The 27917-nt window shown below is 37.9% G+C and overlaps 1 protein-coding gene and 1 long non-coding RNA gene across 2 annotated transcripts; one reads left to right on the top strand and one right to left on the bottom strand.

Annotated features, from left to right (window-relative positions):
* The first annotated feature begins 103 nt into the window (after positions 1-103).
* LOC131548903 (lysyl oxidase homolog 4) lies at positions 104-27608 on the top strand. The gene is made up of 15 exons (XM_058790485.1): positions 104-185; positions 1491-1758; positions 3521-4041; positions 5794-6008; positions 12913-12951; positions 13030-13240; positions 13318-13498; positions 14903-15057; positions 16546-16713; positions 18276-18438; positions 19359-19602; positions 20782-20897; positions 22188-22324; positions 25300-25411; positions 26173-27608. Exons 2-15 carry the CDS (start codon positions 1503-1505, stop codon positions 26241-26243), a joined length of 2589 nt encoding a protein of 862 aa, XP_058646468.1. The 5' UTR covers positions 104-185; positions 1491-1502; the 3' UTR covers positions 26244-27608.
* On the bottom strand, positions 25411-26178 carry LOC131548904 (uncharacterized). The gene is made up of 3 exons (XR_009273288.1): positions 26115-26178; positions 25620-25695; positions 25411-25515 (listed from the first exon to the last, which is right to left on the bottom strand). It is a non-coding gene; the product is annotated as an uncharacterized LOC131548904 (long non-coding RNA).
* Positions 27609-27917: the final 309 nt, after the last annotated feature.

Genomic DNA, 27917 nt, shown 5'->3' with positions numbered 1-27917 from the left:
AACTCACTGAAAAAAAAGAAAAAATCACTCGACTTTACATAAACCAGAAGAAAAAAAGGAAAAGAGAGAGAGAGAGAGAGAGAGAGAGCAGTATCTGGCCGTGAGTAACTCTCTCTCTGCGTCTCACACACTCTCAGTCTTTCTGCTGCACTCGTCTTTCACACGCGTCGCTCTGAGACTGACAGGTGAGTTACAGCTCATCATCACATTCATCTGCTCGTACTGATTCAGATATTCATGAAGCTCTAGATTTGATTCATGAAGCTCTTTTCTGTCTGCTTTCCTCTGGGTTAGGGTTAGGTTAGTTTCTCTCAGCTGTTATTGGATTGACTTGCATTATTAATAATAGTATATCTGTGCATCAGAATCTCATTCTCTTGAATTTAAAGGGGTAGTTCACCAAGAAAAAAAGACCATTCTATCATTATTTACTCTCTGTCATGTCAAACTTGTATGACGTTTTTTTCTTTTGGAACAAAATTAAAATATTTGAAGAATATTAGAAACCAAACAATATTGAACCCCTTACGACTTTCATTGTATGGACAAGAAAACATTGACATTTCTTAAAATATCTTCTAAATCTTGACAGAATTTTGGGTGAAATTCAGCATAAATTCTAAATCCACCGTGACCTTTAGAGCCTAACTTTTATTTCAGATAAACTCAGAATTCCAGCTTTTTATTCTCCAAATTTCGAGTTTATATCTAACAATTGTGAGTTATAGCGACATATAATAATATAATTTGTACTTTTTTCCTCAGAATTTTGTTTAAATCTAATTGCAAGTTATTAATTGATTAGCTGTAAACTCAGAATTAAGCTGAACATAAAATTAAGATATTTCGAACAACACTGAACTCCATTTCTCAATATATCTTCTCATATTGTTGATTTTTGGCTGAACTTTCTCATAAAGTCTCGATGCCCCGTGAGCTGCAGTCCTCAGTGAGTGCAGAGTGTTTCGGTGGAATGTGTGTGTGGTTTGTGCGCCTGTGGTTGTGTTTTGGTTGTGATATAACACACAACACACATGCAGCTGTGAATGTGATGATGAAGACTGAAACCCACACACAGCCAAAAGACACCTTCAACATTTCTCACATTATCACGGTTTATTCGCTATAGTTTGAAAATACTAATAAAATATGAGAAGAACTCGGAGTTAAACTGCGTCAGAACACATTGATCTTGATAATGTCAGATAACTTTGATTGAAAGGTGTGTAATGAATTGGGTTGAATAGCTGTGAGCTGTTAAATTTAAGAACACAAATTGTGACTGTACATGGTTTGACTGTACATGCATCCATGATCCAGCGATCTTCTCTCCTGGTTGAACTCTGGTTCATTTTAACTTCTCGTTGTCTTCTCTGCTCTGTGCTTTGGGTTAATTACTGCTGGCAGGAGTCGTTAGCTCTGATTGCATTTGATGGCAGGATCCCAAGCGCTTGAGAAGGCTGATGTGTAATGCATGTGTCCGACCGCAGGCGGAGGAGAAGATGAAGATGATGATGAAGATGATGATGATGCTCCTCACCGTCGCTCCGCTCGTGCAGGGGATCCCTGGATTCCAGCTGCGTCTGGTGGGAGGCAGGAACAAGCTCGAGGGCCGGCTGGAGGTGCTGTATAACGGCGCGTGGGGAACCGTGTGTGACGACGAGGTCAACATCAATCTGGCTAATGTGGTGTGTCGTGAACTGGGCTTTTCCCGTGGACTCTCCTGGGCTCACAGCGCCAAGTTCGGCGAGGGCCGCGGTACGAATCTCTACTCAGTGTTCAGTGGGAAAAAAACAGAGAAACATAAATTCACTTACGACATGTTTCTGAAATTAAATGTTAGTTGTGACTTTTTATCGCAAAGTTGATTCTTTTTCCTCACAATTGTGAATTTCTATCGTAATTTGCGAGTTATTTGCAAATGATTAATTGGCAAGATCATGTAAACTCAGGCTTAGAATTTCGGGTTTATATCTAACAATTGTGAGTTATTAATTGTGAGATGCTGCCTAAATTAAGTTAAATTAAATTGCCTAAAAACTTTTTTCTCAGAATTTGAAGTTTATATCTAAAATTGCAAGTTATTAATTGTGAGAAGTTATCGCATAATTCCAACTATTAATCGCAAGATGTAAACTCAGCCTTAGAACTTTTTTCTCAGAATTTCAAGTTTATGTCTAACAATTCCGAGTTATTAATTCCGAGTTATTAATTATGAAATGTAAACACAGAATTCCGACTTTTTTCCTCAGAATTTTATATCTAAAAATTGTGAGATATTAATTGTGAGATGTAAATTTACAATTCCATTTTTTCCTCAGAATTTCTAGTTTATATCTTAAAATTGTGAGATATTAATTGTGATATTTAATCAACTCAGACTTAGAACTTTTTCTCAGAATTTTGAGTTAATATCTAAGAATTGGAAGTGATTAATTCTGAGTTATTAATTGCAAGATGTAAACCTATAATAAGGTATAATAATAATTAACTGATTAGACATATCTAAGATGCTGCTGTATTGAACATGACACCTGATGACTAATTTATTGTTTTTTGTTCCCTGTCATTTTGCTTTATTTGATGTTTGATTCATCGCAGGTTCCTTCTTACGTCATACTCCAGGGTTCCCTTAAAAAATGGCGCTTATTTAGGACGCGCAAAATTACATACATTAAAATGCATTTATATTTAGATAGAATGGAAGATATAGTTTGTACTGCATGTTAGCTCGCTTATTGTGCCCTAGAACATATTTATTTAAGCCCAAGGGCCAGTTTTACGAACAGCTTGCGCCAGCGCAAACCGTCTTTTGGCGTTAAAATAGTGGGCTACTGTCAGGATTTACTAAAGATGCGCAGTGATGAATTAGCGTTGAAAAGGCGTGGACACAGTTATTTTTGCGCCTGACCTTATTGAATATGCATTTGTAGGAGTTTCCCTTTCAGATGCAAAATTTATGGGAGGAGAGTATTAAAATGAATCACGCAACGCGTTTTACTAACGTTTGTGCTCTTCAAATTTCTGCATTTGCACCATTATTTAACGCCCCAAAAATTTTCTTACTTAGTATTTTTGTCTTGTTTTCTCGTATAAATATCTAAACATTCTTGAATCAAGATGCATTTACTTGACAAGTTTTCTAAAATAATAATAATAATAATCTTAATTCAAAGGCTAAACAAGATTATTTTTCTTACCCCATTGGCAGATATTTTTTGCTTGTTTTAAGCAAAAACTAACAAAATTTAGATTTTTTTTTTAGTAAACAAGACTTAATATCTTCAGTCATTTTACTTGTACAGTAAATTCATCTTGATTCAAGAATTTTTTTATATTTATACTAGAAAACAAGACAAAAAACACAAGGTATGAGAATAATTTTTTGCAGTGTGGCAAGTTGGTTAACGATGCTTTTGGGAACGCGCCCCAGGCTGTGAATGCCTCATGATGACTCTCTGTTTGCTCTTGTTGCTCCATCACCTCAGTGCTTGAGTAGAAATGGTTCTGGTGTGTTTAGGCCCGATCTGGCTGGATAACGTCTCGTGTTCGGGCAGTGAGAGCTCTCTGTCGGAGTGCCGCTCGAACGGCTGGGGTGTGAGCGACTGCACTCACTCTGAAGATCTGGGGGTCATCTGCAGCCCGGATCGACCCAACCAGGGTCACGTCCCCCGTTACCAAGAACCTCCTTCAGCTCAGACCTCCAACCTGGTCTCGAACGCTCCTCAGCGCGGGCACGAGATCGCGCTCAACCGCGGCCGTGGCCCGTCGTCTCCGCAGCTCAACGCCCATCGCATCCAGCTGCGCAGGAACGGGTTCGAGAGCGCCGTCACCGGCCTGCCGCGGGGCCACCAGATCCCGGACTTCCTGCGCAGCAGAGCCTCCTACAGACGAGCGCCGGAAGTGACGCCCGCCCAGACCACCAGACACCCCGAGAGACCAGCACCAGTGCCTGAGCCGGTCTACAGCCCCGAGCCGGTCTATCCGGGTGTGGAGCACGGTAACAGGATGGATCTGGACTTCACCGATATTGACGAGCAGGTCAGAGTCTCTAATGCTCATCAAAGCTGCTTTTATTTGAAATTTGAAATATTATTATAATTTAAGGTGTGGTTGACCGTTTTTTTCCTAGGCTTGATTGTGTTTATGGGGTGCAGTCTAACATGTGTTAATGTTTCGTTTAAAAAAAAAAAAAAAAAAAACCACATTATTTTTCACATAATTTACCTTTATTCCACACTGTCCCTTCTCCGATGAACGCTCTGATGATTTCCTGGTTTTATGAAGCCCCTCCCTCAGAAATACACAATGGGCTCCGATTGGTCAGCTGGCCCGGTGTGTTGTGATTGGCTAAACCGCCAGTGTGCATCTAAATGCCACGCCCCTCAGCTCAGCGGCATGTGCTCCGCTTGTATTGTAAACAATGGCGTCTTCAATATTGATTATCAATTTGAGCCCGATTGAGACCCAGAGAATATTAGTGAAGAGGATCCTCAGAACCTGTGCAAGCACGACTCTTACAGGACGCTTCAGAATGGTGTGTTTTTGTTTGTTGTTGTCTCATACTTCTAGATACGCTGTTATTTGTGAATGCTACTGCGTATGTTAGCTTTTAATATACGGTTTTATCCTGATTAAAGCTTTAATGCAGCAGAATACATGATGTTGTAGCAAGAAGCGTAAGAAGTAAGAAGTGTTTGCCAGTAAGTATTGCTCGTTACCACAGCAACCGCGTGCACATCTGTGTTTAAGGCTTCTCGTAGCTATGTGAAAAATATCTGTCTGTCTATACACATAATCGTTAGAAGACAGAATCGCGATTCATTTATGATTAGATTTTTCCTGCAGCCTCAGTTTTGACGGCATGGCAACAACTCTTCCTCTTCTCTAAAGCAGCGCAGCATGGCCCCGCCCCCTTTGTTGCATGTTCCCGGGGGCGGGGTTTATGTACATTTCTGGGTTTGTGATGTCACCAACCCGGGAAGTAGCTCGTTGTAGTCCCTACGAGCCGTAACTGTAGGCATAACACTGCCATCATTTTAAAAGATAATGTCTCCGTCAGATAACAGCGTCATAACTTTGCAAATATTGTTTTAATTTAACCTTATAGAGCTACTGTATCATATTTTATCATGAATGTTTAAGCCTCTAGTCTAAATGATCAACATGATCAGTCTCCTCATGTCTTCTGTCGTCTGACTGATGGTTTAGACTTTTCTAATCCAGTAAAAGCTCTTTTAGTGTAATTGTACAAGCGTCCAGCTTCAGCTGCTGCTTCAGTGTCAAATCTTGACTGATTTTGATCAAGTAAAGGTCAGAATAACTGCAGTCATGTCTCCAGATGAACACTTACTGGACTGAAGCAGCTCAGCTTTACTTGATTCTCCATCAATCATTTTCTAGAAACATCAGTGCGTCTCAAATCTGATCATCAGGATCTTCTGAGGAGCGTTTATTTCTTCATCTCTCAGTCAGTATTGCATTATATGTTTGGATCATTTACATCTCATCTTACTGAGACATATTATTGGAGATATAGAGCGACCGCTGATATTTACATCATTTTATATTATATTATCATTTTATATTTTTGCTCAGTTTGAATAAAATCAATCAGTTTTTTTCTTTCTTATTCTCACTATATCAGACTATATGAGCCATAAAAGCCTGATGGATCAAATATGATACTCAACAAAAACACATATTTTATCTAAAGGTTCAATAAACTCTTCCATTTCAAACAATGGATTTTGTCTCGTTTCATATGTCAATGTTTGTCCGTGTCTCTCTCAGTCGTCTGGCTCGGTCCGGCTGGACGAGGTGCGTCTCCGACCTGTTCTGACCGCCACTCGGAGTGCTGCCATGGTAACGGAGGGCGTGGTGGAAGTGAGGCATGCTGGGAAATGGAGGCAGGTGTGTAGTCTGGGCTGGGATCTGAGCAGCAGTCGTGTGGTGTGTGGCATGCTGGGATTCCCGTCAGCGGAGCAGCTCGACACACGCGTGTACCGGTGAGTATGTGTGATTCTGGAATGTTTCGTGTTTTAAATGGTTTCTAGAAGATCCAGCTTCATGGTTTAAGTGGTTAACCAACTGAACTACCAGTCGATGCCATTTTGGACCAGCAATAAACCAGCTCCCATGGTGCACTAACTAGGGTTAATATAGTTAACTAAAACTAAAACTGAAACTTAAATTAAAACCATAAAAAAATACTGTTAGTAAATAAAATAAAATATAAAAAAACATTTGACTTCCAAAGTCTCAGAACACTAGAAAAAATGTAATGCACATTTTAACAAATTATATGTGAGTGAAAGTTGAAGTGGATCATAAAATGTGAGAATGTCTCAGTATTTGGTGTCTTTTGGGCATAATTAAATTAAATTAAGTTAAATTTTTTAAGTTAAGTTTTTATAAATAAATACTAAATGTTAACTGAAATAAAATAAAATATAAAAACTTATTTAAAAAAATAATAATAAAGGTTAACTGAAATAAAATAAAATATAAAAACTTAAACTAATAACTAAATACTTAAACTTAAAAATGTATTTCATCTAGTTGCCAAGGCAACGTTTCTCAGTTTAATGTAATTTGACCTAAATTAAAACTGACATAAAAATTAATTAAACCTATACAGACATATATAAAAAAAAAAAAAAAAAAACCTACTAAAAATGGCAAAAACACAGAACAAAATTACTAAAACTTTTACTAAAATTAAAATAAGAACAGAAAATATAAAATAAAAATCTAATTAAAAATATTGGCAAAAACTATAAAAGTATATTAAGTATATTAATATATTTAATAATACTGAAATAACACAGCCACTAACACTAATTAAATAAATATTTTAAAAAAATGGTTCATAAATAAAATAAAATATAAAATCTTTTGATTTTAGCTAGTTGTCTTGCAACATTTCTCATTTTAATTTAGTTTAACTTGACATACTAAAATAACTAAACTAAATAAGATAATAATAATAAAAAAAATTAATTCGTAATATTATCAAAAACTATAAAAGTATATCACTGATGCTGAAATAACACTAGTTTGATCATCTGGAAGACTGAGTCCGTCCCGCTGTGTTTGTGTTTCTGGCTGTAAATCAGTGTCGTTCACTGAATCATCTTTCTAAACATCTGACTGGAGAAAATCAGCCTTTCATCAGGAGAAATCTTCCACAGACTGTGTGTTTAGTGTCAGATTGAGATTCAGGAATAGCAGCATGTGCTAAAACGAGCGCGTCCTCGTCTAATCGCATGTAATTACATGATTCCAGCGGAAAACCATCCGTCCATCCGTCTGTGTCTCAGTCTCAGTCTCGTCTGTTTCTGACTGCTTATATATGTGTCAGTGGATATCCCAGGTGTCTGTGCTCCTGCTGCACTTCCTCTTCCTGTGGGGAGAAACGCTTGTGTAAGGCGTTCAGTCGACCGCATGAGCCGTAAATAAGAGCGCAGCCGCACAGAGACAGGCTTCCTCTGTCTTTACAGGAACCGCGGGCTCTTTTTATGGAGTGACTGGCCCGTCGGGACGTCCTGCTCGAGTCTTTGAGTTTCTGTCTGATAAACGTTCTCCTTCTTCATCAGAGCGTGTGCGGTTCCTTCAGCTCTCACTTCTATATCCTGCTGAAATCAGCCGCTTCTTTCATCTCGTTGTGTTCAATCATAACAGGACAGAAGGATCGTGAGATTCGGAGGAAGCGTGTCGTGATCTGCCCTGATAATTAACTGACTGAGACTGATTAAACGAGTTATAGTCACACCATCTTCATCAGCCGTGACGAGCTGAATGAACCCAAAGATCTTCAGTCACCACACGGCAAAAAAAAATAAATCTATTTTTAAACATATTTCAAAATATACAAATAGTGGCTAAATACATGTATTCGCTAAAGTGTGTTTCAAAATATAATTATGTAAATATATTTTCTACCAGTATATATATTTTTTTTTTGTATATTTAAAAAAATATTTTTTAAATATTTATATTTTTAAAATATACTTTCAAAAATATACAACAAATTGCCTAAATATATATATATATATATATATATATATATATATATATATAAATATATTGCATGCATAAATACATTTGCATATGTCACATTCGAAGAAAACGTTGTCTATAACACGTGTGAATATGTAACACACTTGAATATAAAGCTTCACCGTTTACAACATACATTAAGCATGTATTTAAAATATATAGCGGCCTCAAAAATATCAATTTTCTTGCCGTATGGGATCTAAGGGGCCGTCCATACAAAATGCGATTTTGGCACGTTTTTTTAAAAGTTAAACTTATTTTTACTTGAACACTTGAATGTGCGAAATTCTGCAAAAGTCACGAGATCTGAGAACAACTTTAAGCAAACGTTCTATTGACGTTACTGGAAGAACGTTTGTTCATAACTTTAAGAGAACCTTGCCAGAACATTCTGAGAACATGTTAAGCCCAAAGTATACTTCACTTTTTATGCGTACACTAGCATGAATTTTGTCATCAGAATAGTACTCGCGTACTGTACGTCCACCACCAGATTTTTGTAACCGTACTTTGTACGCGCAGGTCGCACATGCGCATTGAATTTGTTTTGCAGTAATCAGTTGTTCCACAAGGTGGCAGCACTGTCCCGAGCCGCTGTTTCACAGTAGAAAACGAAACTAAAGAGACCGAACAACAACAATTAATATGCATTCAACTGTACGCATATGCTAACGTACACGTACAAAAATGAAGTACACTTTGGGCTTTAGCTGGGATAGTAGAGCAGTGGAAAAACATGGCCCTTTCGGAGCCGTTCACAGAATGCATTTTTCCATTCCAATGCACTACTTTTACATTGTTTTTCTATGTAAACATGTCAAGTTAAAAGAATTTCAACTTCTACACGCAGCGCCGCTCATCGATGTCAGTTCCATAACAGTGGACCAATCAGAAGCGGCGGGGCAAGCTTTTGTTTACAGTAGCAAGTTGGCATGGCAACTGTTTTATTTGAGGTCAATGTTTCGGAGGAGACGTTATGCGCTTGCTTTTTAAAAAAAAAACTGTTTCCGTGCACTGCGTCTCGCGTTTTTAGACGCAAAGATGCGTTCTGTGTGAACGGCCCCTTATTCTGCTCCCTGCAGCATTGAGAGAAACTTTAATAAGAAAAACCACAGTTTTAATAAGCAGTATTTATGTGGTCTGGAATAGATTTAATAGTTTTGACCTTTAGTTCACTCTCACTTCACTTCACTTTACACTACTTGGCTTTATATCAGTTTCAGAGCAGATACGCTGCAAGAGCTGCTCTTGTTGTCCAGTGCAAACCTCCACAGATACATTACTGGAGAAACAAAATGACAGAAGTCTTATTTTCTGAGCACATTGGCTGATAGTTCCTCAGACGTTCTGCATCTTTAGTGAGTCTGTGTTGATTCAGAGAGTTGTGCTGGAGATCAGGACAGAAGCGCTGAGGAGCGGAGCGGCAGTGAGTGTGTGTATTGTTCTGTGAGGAGCTGTAATTTATTCCTGAGTGCTAAATGACGGGGTTGAGTCTCTCAAGCTGCTGGTGTTTCTGTGCTGCCTATATTAAACTCCAGCCGCAGTGAGATTCTGTGTTTCTGCGAGTGATTTTTAATAGTCGGTTTCGCTCAGCTGTTTCTGGACTCCACCCGTTTCAGCTCGTTTCTGTCTGTTGTTTCGTTTAAACTCTTTTCATTGTGAGAAAAAGCACCTTGGAAGAAACTTACCAGTTTGACTTTATAAGTAGATTAAATGTGTTTTCAGAGCAGTTCACTGATGTTATTTTATGGATTAAATCTTATCGTCAGATCTTTATATTTAAATATCGTAATTAGTAACACACAGAATAGCCACTTTTCTTCTCTAAAGAGGGACTTTGATAGAAGGATGTTTGGTTTTGTTGAAGAAAATCCTAGTGTTTTGGACCAAACAAGTTGTTAAAGTGATCATACCCTTACGGCAAAAAAACCCCAAAAAAAACATTTTTAAATATATTTCAAAGTATGGACAAAAATATATTTGCAAAAATAAGTTTCACAATGTATTTACTATTTTTTACCAATATATTTTTTGAAAATATATTTAATATATATTTTACAATATATTACATATATTTCAATCCGAAAAAAAAAAAAAATCACATTTGTCACATTTGAAGTAAAAAAAAAACTTTTTGTTTAGAACATATGTGAATATATGACGCATTTCAATAAAAATAAATAATAAATAAAGCCCAAATGGAAGCTATTGTAAGATTAGAAATGTGTGTGTGTGTGTGTGTGTGTGTATATTAGTGCTGTCAAACGATTAATCGCGATTAATCGCGTCCAAAATAAAAGTTACATTTTTAAAAAAAAGTTTACATAATATATGTGTGTGTGTGTACTGTGTATATTTATGATGTATATATGAATATACACACATTCATGTATATATTTAAGAAAAAGATGTTACGTTTATATATTAAATATATTTATATATGATATAATTTATATGAATATAAATATATACACGTAAATGCATGTAAAAATATATGCAAAATGTAAAAGGTTGCAGACAGGCGTGTGATCTCCAGACTGATTGTCTCGTGTGTTTTCTGCGTGTTTCATGTCTGCTCTTGACTGACGATGTGGTCGTCACTCATTAACGCTTCTTCTGATCTTCTCTTGATGTGTCTGTGGCTCCGGGCTGCTCTCAGCTCATGTGACTGCTCTCAGCCAATCACAGCCCTGCATGGATCTCTGTTGATGTGGCAAATAAGTGGTTTCCTAAATTCCTGCCAACTAGAGCAGACCACCAGCACTCAGACAGACTCTATATATATATCTCTCTGCTTCTGAATGATGAACACAGACTACTCTCACCGTTTCCAAACACACGATGCTATCATGCACTTTATGTGGTGTTTCTGTTAGTTTGTTGTGTTTCTATGCGACACGGAGAGCTCTGTGTGTTTTAGCAGGTGCTTGTGGGTATTTTTAACTGCTGCTTTAATTCAGTGACTCTTTAGGACAGTCGTTTCAGCTCTTTTGTTTAACCTGCCGCTGTATAAAACGGCAGGATGATGTATTTTTGACCGAAACCCAGAAACAAGCTGCATTTTAGCTCTTCCGGCTCCACCGTCCTGAATCAATGGATTTTTAATGGGTTTTTTGGTTAAATGCGTAATATAATGTCTGTGATTAATCTAGTTGTTTTCTAAAATGTTTTCACACTGGACTAAAACATACTGGCTTCATTCAGCTTCACAAAACAATGCTGATCATTTTTGTACTTTTTTGGCCACACTTGCGGTGTTTCCAGTCAAAAATGATTGGCCTACAAAAACATGTCTTGTTGTGCTATATTATCAGCCGAGGGTGCAGGTTTGGTTTTGGCATTGGTTGACGTAACAGCAGACAACAGACACTTAATTATTTGATCAGAATAATTGCTAGAGATCGACAGGATCGAGTCACAGCGGACACCCTGGAGAACCACAAGTGATCAGAGAAAATGATTCGCGAACCTGCTCCGAAGTTCCGAACTGAATCAAATGATTCGCGATCCAATTGAAGCATTTCAAAACAGAGAATAATTTAGCAACGCAGTGGTTTAACTGAGACAGAGTTTGGAAAACCTCCACTTCACCCATCACTATACGTGCTTATATGTTCTTAGTCCGCTCATGCATTACATGTGAATCCTTGAAAGCATGCAGTTTTCTAGTATATTTCTTAATATCAATGGTGTGATGTATTTCAGATGCAGCCGATATTACAACAACAGTGCAACATACACATAAATTGAATTGTTTGATCAAAAATATTGCTAGGGACAATTTAGTAATCACTGGTTATTGATACGGACATGTCATACAGACTCAATTCTACACCCTTAAGACATAAAATAGGCCTACATCATTAATATCCGCTTGTGATTTTTAATGGTCTAATGGGACTGCAGAGGTCGTTAGGAACATCAAACGTCCTCAAACTAAATAAACTCATTTGTTGGTCACTGAGCTTATTTTCTGCAACAATACAAAAGTTCGCTTCAGCCTTTATTAGACGTCAGTCCTCTCCTAAACCCCGCCCCCATAGAGGTGTCAGCCAATCCGATGTCAGCTCACCTCAATGCATTTACATGTATGCATTTGGCCAGTGACTTACACTGCATTCAGGGTCCACATTTACTTTCATCAGTTCTTGCTTTTCCCGTCCTTTCCTCTCTAAACTACAGGAAAGCTCATGTTTTTGTGCTATTTTTGAGTCTCATTCTGTCTGTTAGGGTTTTTTCACCGATCCTCAGACGCTGCTGTGTTTCAGATTTTCTAGACCAGAATACACCAGGGCCTCGTTTGGCTGTGTTTTCATGCACGTCCTCCGCAGGAGCTGGGATATAGGGACGGGAAACACAAGCACGAGCGGTTTTGGCTCAACTTTGAGAACATGGAGATCTGTGTGTGAACGTCTGCTGACCACAAAACCAGCAGAACGTCCCCGAGCGTTTCGATAGACGCCCGCTGAGTTTATTTACCATCTACTGCTTGCTGACGATGCTATACACATATTGTATATATATATATATATACTGTATATATATACAGTCATGGTCAGAGTTATTGGCCCCCTTGGTAAATATGAGCAAAGAAGGCTGTAAAAATAAATCTGCATTGTTTATCCTATTGATCTTTCATTCAAAAAATTCACAAAAATCTAACCTTTCATTGAGGTCAAACTCGTTAGGAAATAAATAATTTTTTTGCCAAAGGGGCCCCGATAATTCTGACCAGAGCTGTATGGATGTGTGTCTGAGATGTGACTGATACACATAAACAAGCTCTGTCGCTCATGTGAAGCCTGTTTATTTAATCCAGTCCTACTTATTGGCTCATTTGTTTTGTTTCAGGAAACTGTGGGACTCCAAGATGGAGGATCCAGCCACAAGGTACGGCTTCGTTTGCTGTTTATTTTCAGTGCTGGCTGTATGAACGGACTCATAGAGTGATGTGGTGTGTGTGTGCAGGTCTGCGGTCAGTAAGAAGGCATTCTGGGTCGAGCGGGTTCAGTGTTCGGGTACAGAGGTTTCTCTAGCGCAGTGTCGGGCGCAGCTGTCCGTCCCGAGGCACGACGTTCCCTGCGCCGGAGGGATGCATGCGGTGGTGCGCTGTGTTCCCGGCGCTCAGTTCTCCAGAAGCTCCGCCTCTGGACACCGGCAGGCTCCGCCCCCTCTGAATGTGAGCGCCGCACACGGTCCAGCTGTGAGCACTGGCTCCGGTGACGCGCGGCTCACGGTGTGTGTGGTTCTCCGCAGGCGGCGGTGCGTCTGAAGGCCGGTCCGAGGCTGGGCGAGGGTCGCGTGGAGGTGCTCCGCGAGGGAAAGTGGGGGACCGTGTGTGACCATCTGTGGGATCTGACCGCGGCCAGCGTGGTGTGCAGAGAGCTGGGCTTCGGCTCGGCCAAAGAGGCCCTGCGAGGAGCACTCATGGGCCAAGGTAATGACTCCTTACCATGGTAAAAGATTCAGAGCTGATACGAGCCGCTCGTTTCAATGCTATTTCCTCTTCTCCCAGTGGCTCATGGGTATGCTGAGTTTCTCAGCCAGTCTAAACAGAAAACATGAAAAGCTCACACGGACGCAGTTCAGACGCTGCGATGTGAATGTTTAGTTCAGTCTTCATGCTCCTGTGGCAACACGGCAGTTTGAGCTGCACGGTTTTGGGAAAAAATCTAATATCACTTTTTTTTTTAAAGGAAAAATTGCAATTATACATATAAAGTAATAATAAAAAACATTATGTTTACCGTTACTATTACTAAATAAAATTATTAAACAAAATAGCACAATTTGGCCAAAAAAATTGATTATATGACTAATAATATTATTATTATTATTAAATAAATAAAAATGTTTATTGCTATTATTATTACATACAAAACTACAACAAAAAATTTATAAATATTCCTTATCCTTTTGGCACAATTTGGCCAAAAAATATTAATGATTATATATCAATATAACTACAAAATATTATTATTATTATTATTATTAAATAAAAGTATTAAACAAAATAATAAATGTTCCGTATTAATGATTATATTATTACCATAAAATATCAAACAAAACAAAAAATTCCATTTGGCCATAAAATTGTGATTATATATCAATGTGTCTATAAAATCATGATAATAATTGTATTATTATTATTATTATTACATAAAAATATTAAACAAAATAAAAATGTTTGTAACCCTAACAATTTTTATATTTAAAAAATACAATAAATAATATATGTCTTCATTTATCAATTTTCAATAGGCTTATTGACAAGTATTTTTGGTGTAATGTTGGTGCACCTGCTAGTCCAGGACTAACCAGCATAAACCAGTCCAGAGTCGCTCAGATGTTGTGGAACACAAAGGCCCTGAGTGCTTACTGCTGATGCACGTCACAGCATCATACATCAGCATGCTGTGCTATATAATGTGCATTTGTTCCATCGTCTCAGCTTTGGGGTTTTGAATGCCTCTATTTTCAGGGTTAATGTTCTGAATTATACGCTGTCAGGCTGTTCTTCAGTGGTGATGAGGAGAATAAAAGACACGTTCTCTGGTGACATCATGGCCCAACCGTGCACAAATTACAGGGAGTCTCGTCCATATGCACGCGTCTGCTGCTATTTCCATCTATTAAACGCTTCCATTTGGCTCGTGTGTGTAATTTACCGGACCAGCGTCCACATCACACATGCACGTCTGCCCCCGTTTATCTTGCCATCCTGCCAGTTGCAGTTTTCTGCCAAACACAACGTGCTAATGACTATTTCTAGCTGGTAAACGGGCTTGTGGTGTCCGGACATCAGTGCATGGATGGTGTGTTTGTGTTTGTGTTTGTGTAGGTACGGGTCTGATCCACATGAACGCGGTGCAGTGTTCGGGCCGGGAGAGCTCCATCACACAGTGCCGCTTCCAGGAGGTTCCGCGTTACTCATGCAAACACTCTCAGGACGCGTCTGTCCGCTGCAACGTCCCCAACACCGGCCTCAGCGCTACGGTACGTGCAGAGACACTTACTGTAATAGTAATGGTTTTATGGGGTTTATGCTTCAAAAATGGGAAAACGATGTGCCTGGGGTCCTTGATTCACTGATTGCAGGTATCCTGAGAGGATGGGCGATATCAATTATTTTATTACATTTCCTGAATCCAAACAAAACAAAGCAAAATGTCCCTAAGTATTCACCCCAATACAAATGAAGACAAAAACGTTCCTTTTATCTTGTGCTTCAGCAAGGTATCTCTGGCTAAAACTAGCTAACGTTAAAGTTAGTGAGTCCATGCTAATGTACAAACCTAAATAGCGGACTGTTCTCGCGTCTTGTGTAGGTCAAAAACACACAAACGAAGGTCTAGATTTCAGGGAGCAACAGTAACTAAGGGGGCGGGGCTTACCGATAGGTCAATTACAAACTTCCTGTCTGCCATTCTGATTTTCTTTGAAAACCTACTTCTTTTAACTCTTCCATGACTGTTTGTCTGATTTTCATGAAAATCAAATCAGATCATCTTAACATCATGCTGACAAAAATGTATGGCATTCAGGTTGATTAGTCAAATTGTTCTCGAATAACGTGTGAACAAATTTGACGAAGAGCATGTCATAGTGTACGTGAGACTGTATCTCCGCAACGCTTTAACATATTCAGACCAAACTTGCTGTGTGTTACGACAGCCAAGACCTGAGGATATCTGCACAGTTTCGGCACAGCACCACCTAGTGGTCAGGAGATAAATTCCCTGAATGATGCCGAGAACATAGATACCAATTATGCTGCAGTCAGCCAAACGTCCTGTCCACTATCATAGTGAAATTTGGAGGACAAAAGTGTACACTTTGTTATAAATTGTTCACTTCTTAGATTAAAATGTTTTAGTCGCAAAAGCGAAGTTTTGAAAACAGCACCGCAGCTTAATGTCTTTAAAAAGGAGCTTTTTTATTTTCTTTGAAAACCTACGTTTTCTTCTACCTTTTCCTCTTAGACTGTTTAATTTTCACCAAATTTGATTCAGATCATCTTCAGATCATGCCGACAGCTACTGAATTTGTGCCGATACACCAAAACTGTTATCGTTTAACACATCAACCAATTTGATGGCATGATGCCAAAATGATTTTGAAGCTGTAACACTGATACTTTAGCATATTGACACCAAACTTTGACCTCACACTGAATACATCACGTCAATTTTGTCACAGCGCCACCTATGGGTCAAAAGTGGTCAGCAATGAAATCATATTACAAGTGATTGCATTTATGTGTTTTTTTTTTAACGATTTTGCTTTAAATCATTTATAAATGTCTTTGATTACTCGTTTTTGCAGTTGTTGTGATGTTCTCTGCTGTGCGTATCTCCTCGTTTTCCCTCTGGTTGTGCTCGGCCCCTTAAATGCTGCTTGCAACCGTATTTTTTGAGCTAAACTGAAGCAGTGATATTTCACCTGACGAGATGCGGAGGCTGCTGTGTGTCCTGTAATGCTCAGGTGCGTCTGGCGGGCGGGCGGGAGGCGGCGGAGGGCCGGGTGGAGGTGCTGATGGAGGTGAACGGTCAGCAGCGCTGGGGCTCCGTCTGCAGTGAGAACTGGGGCATTAATGAAGCCATGGTGGTGTGTCGACAGCTCGGCTTCGGCTTCGCTTCCAGAGCCCATCAGGTACGTGACGTTAACTCTGTACTACATCCGTACGTCACACAACTCATGATGGAGGAGCATTTATTTACTAACTCGTGGTGTTGCACCAGAATGTTCACAAGATGATGAACGTTTGGTGGGAAAAATATTTGAATGAGCAACAGTTAACGATTCTGTTAAGACCGACGTGAACGTTCGTATGGCGCCAGCTATGTTTCCATCCAAAGCTGCGAATTTTACTACGAAAAATTAGAAGATTGCATAAAACACATGTGAATAAAACACTGTCTGTGTTTAAGAGAATAAAATTGTCACTTTCTTGGAAACTGGTGCGAAGAATCAATAATAAAAGGTGAAGTTGTTGCAGCCGGAGAAGCCTGTGGCTCTTTTTCTTGCATAGTAAATGACTTGTGCCAAACTTAATAACAAACACATGTGATCTTGCGTTCAGATGCCTGATGTTTGGGAATGCAGTCGTGTGAGACAGTTCTGAATGATCATTACACAGAATGATTTAGAGGACGGACTTTGGCTCAGGCGTTTCAAAATGATTAAAACAGTATTTGAGACGGTGTGATGAGATCGGTGTGCTGGTTAATCCAGTCACATGATCTGTTGAGGCAAAGTCACATGCGCATTGAGGAATTTATTCAGTAAATGTAATTATCTGACTCAATTGAGTGAATGCGTTTTTTTGAATGAATTTATGCGCATCTTGGCTTTTCGATTCAGTGTTTTTTCATGCAATATCCCAAAATTTGCAGAAGAATAGGTGGATGGAAACATAGCTAGTGCAACGTTTCTTACGGAGATTGTTCTAATCTCTTTTCTATCACATTGCGAAGAAAACGTTTGGTCACATGCTCAGAGACGCTCACGCCCAGGAACAGAGTATCATGCTAAGCGAAAGTGAACCGCAGAGGAAGAATCCAGAATTCTTGTATTTGGTTTTATTTGATATATAAACATCACAACGAATAAAACCGCTGAATGGAAAGCATGTCAGTGCCGTTTGACTTTATTTCTTTTCTGTGACCAACGGGTGTCAGAAATCTCATTTCTTTGTGCCAAACATCTGTTGGTGTGAACAGGCCGTAACGCTTGTTTATTAGCACAGACTCTGTCAAAGCAGAGCTGAAGCAGCTTAAAGAGACTCTTACGAGCGACTACTGAATAATCACACATTGAAATGAGACGCGACGATACGTGATCACGTTGAGCTACTCATTCAGTGTGGGTTTATTCAGTAATGGAGAGCTGAATGCGTTTCACTGTCACTGTTTACATCCGCAGAGCTTTTGTTTTCAGGGCTGTTGTTTCCCATGCAGAGGTAATTACAGCCCTGCACAGATTCAGGGAAAGAGCAGGAAACCAGAGAGAAAACAAACCCAAAATAGAGCCGCTGGACTGCAGCACATTTGCACTCTTATAAAAGCCTGTTTAAAAGTGGCTCTCGCTAAATAGACGTTGGAGAGGAACGTGGAAAATATTTGATAATGTGCATGAATTAGCTGTAATAGCAGGCGTTATTAGAGTCTGGGCGGATTCCTGCGGATTCAGTCACGCGCTCGGTCCGTCCGCAGGAGACCTGGTACTGGCCCAGCAGCTCCGGATCCGAGGACGTGATTCTGAGCGGAACACACTGCATCGGCACCGAGATCTCCATCCAGCAGTGCAACAGGAACGGACAGGTGTACTGCCCTCGAGGGGGCGGAGCCAGAGCCGCCGGAGTCACCTGTGCGGACGGTAAGAACACACCTCAACACACACACACACACACACACACACACACACACACACACACACACACACACATACATACACCTCAACACACACACACACACACACACACACACACACACACACATCACACACACACACACACACACACACACACACCTCAACACACACACACACACACACACACACACACACACACACACACACACACACACACACACACACACACACACACACACACACACACACACACACACACACACACACACACACCACACACACACACACACACACACACACCTCAACACACACACACACACACACACACACACATACACACACACACACACACACACACCTCACACACACACACACACACACACACACACACCTCACACACACACACACCTCAACACACACACACACACACACACACACCTCACACACACACACACACACACATACATACACACACACACACACACACACACATACACACACCTCAACACACACACACACACACACACACACACACATACACACACCTCAACACACACAAACACACACATACACACACCTCAACACACACACACACACCTCAACACACACACACACACACACACCTCAACACACACACACACACACACAAAAAGCAAAAAGTTAAGTCATGAAAATATTAATGGAAAATATTTTTAAATAAAACAATGAATGTGAAACACTAAAATTAATGAAATTATACAAATGTTCAAAAGAAATAAATCATTTATAAAAAAAATAAATAAAACCATTACAGAAAAAAGTATCATATCAGTTTATCTGCATGTCATATGACCATTCACCAACATCAGAGAATCACGAACATGCAAATGTGTTGATAAATGATGGAAATGTGTGTGTGTGTGTGTGTGTGTGTGTGTGTTGGTCAGCGGCTCCGGATCTGGTGATCGATGCGCAGCTGGTGCAGGAGTCTGCGTATCTGGAGGACCGGCCGCTGCATCTGCTGACCTGCGCTCACGAGGAGAACTGTCTGTCGTCGTCCGCTGCACGCATGAACTGGCCCTACGGTCACCGGCGGCTGCTGCGCTTCTCCTCGCGCATCATGAACCTCGGCCGAGCCGACTTCAGACCGCGCGCCTCGCGAGAGTCCTGGACCTGGCACCAGTGCCACCGGTGAGAGCCCGCTCGCGTTTACTCTCACTTTCACTTTCAGATTTACTGCTTTTTTGTGTGTTTGTCATTATTATTAAACATTAATTATTATTATTATTATTAATTAATAATAACATAATATATTAATACAGGGTTTCCCAGACTGGGGATTAAGAGTTGATTTAAAAAGCTGATTTATTCAATCATAAAAATGTAATATTAAAATAATTAATTGCTTATAATTCATTTTTAACATAAGCAATAAAAATAAAATCCTTACTGAAAATTAATCAAATGTCAAATTAGAAAACAATCATAATAATACAATTACCAAAATGAATTGAATAATAAAATGTAAAATTAGACTAAGTAAATAATTTTACAATAAAACAGTCCAAACAGTTAATTAAATCATACAAACTTAGTTATTAAAACAAATTAAATAATACAAATATCAAATTAGAATAAATAAATATTTTTAAATAAGCAATTAAAATAAAACACACATTCATTTTAAAATGTCAAATTCTAATAAATGAAAACTTTTTTTAAATAATACAATTACTAAAATTGATTGAAGTGATAATAAATGTGAAATTAGGATAAATAAATTTTACAATAAAACAATGAAAATAAAGCTCTTACTAAAATGAATTAAATCGTAAAATGTCAAGTCTAAATAATTCGTTTTTTACAATCGCTAGAACACATTTCTTATTACTTGGGTCACTTTTCAAAACAACATCAGTGTCTGTGACCCAACTGTGGATCATTTATCATCGCTTTGGCACAAAGTGCTTTCAATAACTACATCATTCAAATGACATCAATTCTTTTCTCACTCAGACAAAAACAACAGCAAAACTCTACAAGCCCGTTTCCACCTGTTTACATACACTTTACAAAACTGTTCAAAAAAACATTATACAAAAATGAACATGTCTGTATAATTTGTATGAATTATGTATTGTTTTAGTGCTTCGTCTTAATGAAAATGAGAAATGTTGTCGTGGAGTTTGGCTGAAATAGACGTTTGTGTGAGAGCTGTGCTCTGATTGGTTGTATCTCGCTCCAGTAGCTCTTTATAGCCGCACTCAGGATTCTGTCCAGCAGCCAATGAGCCGTCATGTGACGCTTTACAGGCCAATCAGAGGCCAGGCTGGTGTCACTTGACCGCAGTGTTTGACTCGTCTCTTACAGGCACTACCACAGCATCGAGGTCTTCACGCACTACGACCTCCTGACCCTGAACGGCACAAAGGTCGCGGAGGGTCACAAGGCCAGCTTCTGTCTGGAGGACACATACTGCCCTGAAGGTGAAGCTGCTTCATTAACACTCATTAACACTAAGTGCTGCTCAATCCGGCTTCAAATCAGACAAAATCAGCATTTAAATAAGCCAAAATAAATTCTATTGTAGATATTTCTTATCTTATTTAATATTTTTGCCCGTGTTTTATTTTATTTTTTGATCAATAGGATCCTAGACCTGGAAAAATCATGTAAATGAGTAAAATCTTAAAACACCATAATTATTTTTAAAAATACTTTTTATTAGTTAAGCCAAGGTCTAAAATATTTCCATATTTAACAGGTAGAAATAGTAAAAATGTTAAAAAAAAATCTTTACTCAGTAAATCCTGAACGGCTGGGGAAAAAAGAAAAATGATTGTAGTTATTTATTTCCAGGAGTGCAATAAAAGCTATATTTAAGTGAAAATATGGATGCTGAGTTAAATTTTTATTTGATTAAAAGTGTAAGTACAGTATATGCACTAGGCCAAAAATGTACTTATAAATTCTACTGTAGTATTAAAAAATACAAGTAGTTAATTTGATTAAAAATGAATTGACTGACAGCCCTAATTGTAATTCTAAATCATATTTATCAACTATTTATAACATTTAATAAACAAAAACATTTAATAGTGGCCATCATCTTTCCATCAATCTTTATATTAATTTTCACTGAAGAAATCTGATTTTATTGTCACTGATGTTAATTTGATCTGCAGAAGCGTATTACTTCAGCACACTCTGAATTGGATTTTTACTTTCAGAATCATATTTTTGTTTAGCTAAAATAACACCAAAAAAACTGATTGTATAATGAGTCAAACCTCAGAACACTTTCTGTGCGCTTCAAAAACTTTATATATATATATATATATATATACAGTATATATATATCAAACTTTCTTCTTTTTTAAAGATGTTTTCTTTCTTTCTTTTTTTTTTTCTTCTAAGACTTTTTCTTTTTTCTCTTTTTTTGTATCTTTTCTTTTTCAAATGTGTTTTTTTCCCAAAATTTTCCCAATTTTTTCTTGTTTTTCCAAACAATGTTCTTCTTTTTTCACAAAAATTTTCTGCATAATAATTGAAAAATAATGAGCTGATCGTTGGAACAAAAATGTCACAAGTACATTTCAAATCCAAATAAAATGATAAGGAATAAAAATACAGATTTTTGAAGTTGCATGTATTTAGTGTAATTTTACACTGGACAGAGTAAGAGCACAGTGATCATATAGAAACTGCGATGTTTTCTGTTTGGCTGAGAGAGAGTTAATGATGAGCTCGTTAAGCAGCGTCTCGTCCTCACACAGGCCTGACCAAACGCTACGCCTGCTATAACATGGGCGATCAGGGCATCACCGTGGGCTGCTGGGATACGTACCGCCACGACATCGACTGCCAGTGGGTGGACATCACCGATGTGCGGCCCGGAGACTACATCTTCCAGGTCAGCGGTCACATAATCTAACCCTAACCCCGACATTCACATCCTCCAGGTCAGAGGTCACGCTCTAATCTAACCCTAACTCTGACCCAGACACACACTGAACCTCCGGTGCTGCGTCAAAAATGACCCAAATATTTTATTTCAATGATATTCCATTTCATTTAATATTTTGTGTTTTTAGGGGATTTTATGGTACTAAATGATATTTAGGAAGTAGTTCTGCTCTATTCATGAGGTCTTTTTGAACACAAACCTGAAAATGACATTTCCAACTTAAACTGCATTAAATCTTGAATTGTTTGGAGCACAGACTTGCGTTTGGTCTCGTTTTAAAGATGCTTCTTAAGATTATTGCTGAAGTGATAAAAGGAAGGAGTTATGGTTGACTATCTGTATAGAGAGGCTGTGATGAAGTGCTGGGTTGGCTGAGATCACGAGCAGTTCTTTCTTAGTAAGGCTGAGTTGAAGGTGATGATCCTTCATCCGGATAGAAATGTCTCTCAGACAGGCTGCAATGCGGACAGCTACCGTCGGATCATCTGGTTGGAATGAGAAGTAGAGTTGAGTGTCATCAGCATAGCAGTGATATGAAAAGTCATGCTTCTGAATGACAGATCCTAAAGATGACGTGTAGATGGAGAAGAGAAGTGGTCCAAGCACTGAGCCCTGAGGAACCCCAGTACAGCACCAGAAGGTTAAACAGAAACTAATCCTGACCAAACCTCCCAAAACCTCCTCGTGGTGACATCCTTATTTCTGAAAAGTGTCTAAAAATACAGTGAATGAAGAGTGTGAGTGCAGAGAGTTTCTGGTCAGTGTGTTTATATGTGAAACAATAGTCGTCTGTGGGGAATGATCTCAGTAAACACACGTGTCGATGGCTTTTCCTCTCGGTCTCGGTGTGGGAAGGAAAATCTGCCTCATCAGAACAGAACGAGCTCATTAGCCCAGAGAATCGTGCTTCTAGTGAAACTAGAGTCTCTCCCTAAAACCTTTTCTCTCTTCAAAAACTCTTTTCTTTTGTCAAAAATGTTTATAGATGCTTATGCCTATCCAGATTTTTTCCTCTTCAAAATTGAATTTTTTTTTTTTTTGTCTTCAAGAACGTTTTTCTCTTTTTTTTAATAACTTATTTTTTCAGGGGGTTTTTTGTCTTCAAAAAACTTTTTTCTGTCTTGAATAGTTTCCTTTTTCAAAAACGTTTTTGTTTTTTATCTCTTTTTTTAAATACTTTTTTATTTTTTTTCTCTTCAAAAATGTTTTCTTCCCCAAAAACATTTGTTCAAAAACCTTCGTTTTTTTCTCTACGTTTTCTTTCTTAGCATTTTTTCTACATAAAAACATTTTTAAAAATTTTTTCCTCTCTGTCTTAGAAACACTTTTCTCTCATAAAACGGACAGAGAATAGAAATAAGACCAGCCTGCGGTACAAAGTTCGGCCACCAGGCGCCGCTGTCAGCAAGCAGGAAGTAGAATATTACTGTAACTGTAGACATTATTCTCTTATGTTGCTGAGAACAAAGAAAACAGTTTTTAAAGGTAGAAAAAAATGGGAGAGAAAAGAAGTTCAGGGATTTAAAAAAATAAATCTTGTGATTTTGGCTCATGATGGATCTGAGACTAATTTTTGTAACATTAACATGAATTAATCTCACTTTCATATTCATAGAGATATTATGGGATATGACTGCTGTTTATGAATATCAGTGTTTGTCCCTGTTAAGACTATATAAATAAGGCCCTTTGTTTTTTGAAGTGGCTTAATATTTATGCAATTGATGTGATTATTTAAGTGTTTGCATTTTATTTTTATATTCCTCTTTATCAGAGGAGCCAAAACCTTTAAATATGAAGGGCCAAAAATCTAACTGTATGATATTAAAATCTGTTACATTTTAAACATTTGTACATAATAAAAAATAGATAAGATTTTGAGATGTTTAAATTATTTATTATTCTAAATTATTTATGCATTTCAATGCAAAAATAAAACTTTTGATGAATAAAAACATTTTTGTTCAATTATTTGAAAAAATGTAATATAATATATTTGAATAAATATAGTTGGATATAACGCAGTGTTTTTTGTTTTCAATCCAGTTTGATTTTTAGCGCTTTGTTTGAAAGGTTTGTCTCCACACGCGCGCTCGACTCGATCACAGAGTCGAGGTCACGGCCGTGTATTTCAGGCTGGACTCGAGGTCGTCCGTGACTGCAGTCAGGGCCAGTTGTTCAGTTTAATCTGGATTGGAATGATCTGGATTTGGAAATCTCATGTTTTGCTATCCAGGATCAGGTAACCCATCTTACTTCTCACCCTGATCCAGATACACACTCTTTCAGATTTCCAAATCTGGATTACTAGTGCTCTACGAAGCCCCTGAAGGGGATAAAAGAGGGATGGGGAAAAAATGCCAATGTTTTGCATTATAGATTAGCATTGCATTGCAATAACTGTCTGACTGGTCCATCTCTGATTTTTTTATTTTCATTTATTTTTTAATCACTGATTGTAAACTACATTGACACGAAACGTAGTTTACAATCAGTGATTTAAAAAATAATAATAATTGAAATGTAATATTCTTGTTTGCTATTGGCAGCTGTTTGGGGATATATTACATGTTGCAAATGTTGTATTTTTTGGACCAGTTTGAAAGTTTTATGATTTTTGTTCCTGAAATCCACCGTTCTGCTGGGATCAGAATAATCCCGTTTTTTTGGATCAAAAGCATCCCAATCTTACTAAAACGTTTTGAACAACACAGACTTGATGATTTAATCCAGATCAAAACCAAGATTGGATTTTGTGATCGAATTCAGAATCCTTTTTTCTTTTTCTTTTGAACAACCCGTTTTCAAGATTTGATCCAATCCGATGGCCAGAATCCCATCAGATTACTGTTGAACAGATGAGAAACGAAGCCTGAATGTGATGTGAGAGCGTTTGGAGACTCACGGCTGTGTGTCCGCAGGTGGAGGTCAATCCGTCGCTCGATATGGCCGAGTCTGACTTCCAGAATAACGTGATGCGCTGCCGCTGCCGCTACGACGGAGGACGTGTCTATCTGTACAGCTGCCACACCGGTGAGCCCTCACAAACCACAGAGCTTCTGCACATACTGTAATAACATCAGCTCGGCAGTCACACCTCACTCCACGCTACTCGAGTACAAGTCACTAAGGCAGTTCTACAAACCAATAAAGAAAAATTCAATAATAGAAACAATAACTACATGAAAAATTTAAAACATACTATTGCATACTATTGAAATAAAAAACAAATCTTTGTTACCTTTAAGTTTAAGATGATTGGAATATGTTTTACAAGACCTGCTTTCTATGGGACCATGATGGCCAATATTACAAATCTATATTTGCACAGTTAAAAAAAAAAAAAAAGGGAAAAAAGTGAATACATACATAAAAATGTAAAAACGTTTAGTGCTCTTGACACCTGTTTTAAAATGTTTACTTAGGGAAAGTTTTTTATATAATTAAATAATCTATAAAATTAAAATAAAAAATAATTGGTTTTATTATTTTTTAATACTAGCCCTTTTCCTTATTATAAAAGCTTTTCCCTGTTACTTTTTAGTTTTTTGTGAAAATTACTTCAAATTTCTAAGTGAAATGTTTTGTTAGAATTATTGTTACAGTAAATAACAAAAAAGATTTAGTTTTTAGCTGTAAATAAAACTCCAGAGATTATTGGAGTACACTTTACGAGAAAAAAACTATTTCAGCTTTTATACTTGAAAATTTCAGGTTTAATTCATTGCCACTTAACGTTTCTTGGTGATTATGTGTGTAATTTCTGAGTGGAGTTGTTTCTGCTGGTGTTTCAGGCGACGCTTACAGCGCAGAGGTAGAGGACCTGTTTGAACACCAGCGTCAGATCTCAAACAACTTCCTCTGATGGACCGACGCTCGTTTCTCTGACCGCGTCACAACACTCGCTGGGCGGAGCCTGCGTGATTGACGGGTAGGGGGTGGGGTTAATGCGATGATTGACAGGTGGGCGTTTACAGTACATTTCGGCCAGTATTCATGAAGCAGAAGATCAGAAGAACTTCTTGCCGTTATAATGAAGGGATTTCATGAGTTTCCAGCACATCTGGATGCGGCTCCTGTGTGTATTGATTCATCTTCATCACCCATTCCAGATTCATAGGAAATAATGTAATGCCACAAAATAAAAAAAAACACAAATATTGAAAATCAGTCATGAAATCGGAACATTGTTTTTCAGGATGATCTGAAGTAAACATCATAGAAATTTTCTTTCAAAAAGTGTCTTTTTTTCCCTGCTTCTTGTGCTTATTTTCATAAACTAATTCATAAACTAATTTTTTTTTTAAATTTAATTTAAGTATGCTAGTTTGGTCTGTTGGAAATTAAACATGTTTATTCCCTGTTTTTCATTTTAAAATCTCTCTGTAGATCAGCGCTTCTCAACCAGGGTGACTTAAAAGTGTTTCAGTTCATTTTTAAAAATATTTTTAACATTTTCTTTAAATGATGTTCAAATAATCTAACTCTTAATATTTTTTTTTAATCAGCATTTTAATTTAAAGTCTAAATTAAAATGCTAAAAAATTATTTTCTAAACAATACTTTCTAACTAAATAAAAAAAATAAAAAAAAATCTTTTTTTTTTTTTTAATTTGAAATAGTTTTCCCCTTTCAATAATTATTATTTTATCAAAGAACAAAGTTTTTGAAACTTTTGGAATCACAAAATGAATCATATTTAATTAAATATATTGATACCTACCTTAATTTCCGTTAATAAAAAGGTTAAAAAAACAAGCGTAAAACATTTGTCATAATTATTGTTGAATATTGGTTTGGATGACAGAAGACTTTTCAGTCAAAAAGGTTGAGAACCGCGTCTGTAGATGATTTAAAGGAAATGATTTCTGATATTTTCATCAGTGTGAATGATTGTTGTGAATCCAAACACTCGATCCTGACTTTAAGACGTTTCTTTTTTCTTACCATCCGTGTCGGTCAGCCTTCGTTTCTCATGTTTATGTCTCTGGCCACTGGTGCTGGTTTTAGTGGCTCATTTAGTCTTTAATATTATTATACTTTATTATAATTATTACTGGCTCAAACGGAGCAGCAGAATCTGTGTAACAAATGTTTCATCACTGTTGTATCGGCATGTACAGGTTTATGAACTCTGGTTTGTCTGACCTCAGGCGTTCTCTCTATGAAGAGAAACAGGCGGTCGCTTGTTTTACAGATTGTGCTTCAATACTTGAAAAATAAACGTCTCGTGTCAAACATAAGAAATCTGATATTTCATACTGTATGAGCCCAGAGAGTTGTGAATAAAGAATGACTGACTTCTGCTGACAAATATTATACTTTACATGCAGACATTAACTCACATAAAACCACACACAAGAGCAAACCTCATCCGGCTGATGGTCTTAAAACAGTTTTAAATTTACACTGAACAAAATTATAAACGCAACACTTTTGTTTTTGCCCCCAGTCTTCATGAGCTGAACTCAAAGCTCTAAGACTTTTTCTATGTACACAAAAGGCCTATTTCTCTCAAATATTGTTCACAAATCTGTCT

The sequence above is a fragment of the Onychostoma macrolepis genome, chromosome 11, assembly GCF_012432095.1.
Source record: "Onychostoma macrolepis isolate SWU-2019 chromosome 11, ASM1243209v1, whole genome shotgun sequence".
Classification (NCBI taxonomy): Eukaryota; Metazoa; Chordata; class Actinopteri; order Cypriniformes; family Cyprinidae; genus Onychostoma; species Onychostoma macrolepis.
Note: the sequence above shows the minus strand (reverse complement) of the source record. Positions and strands in the feature narration are given on the sequence as shown.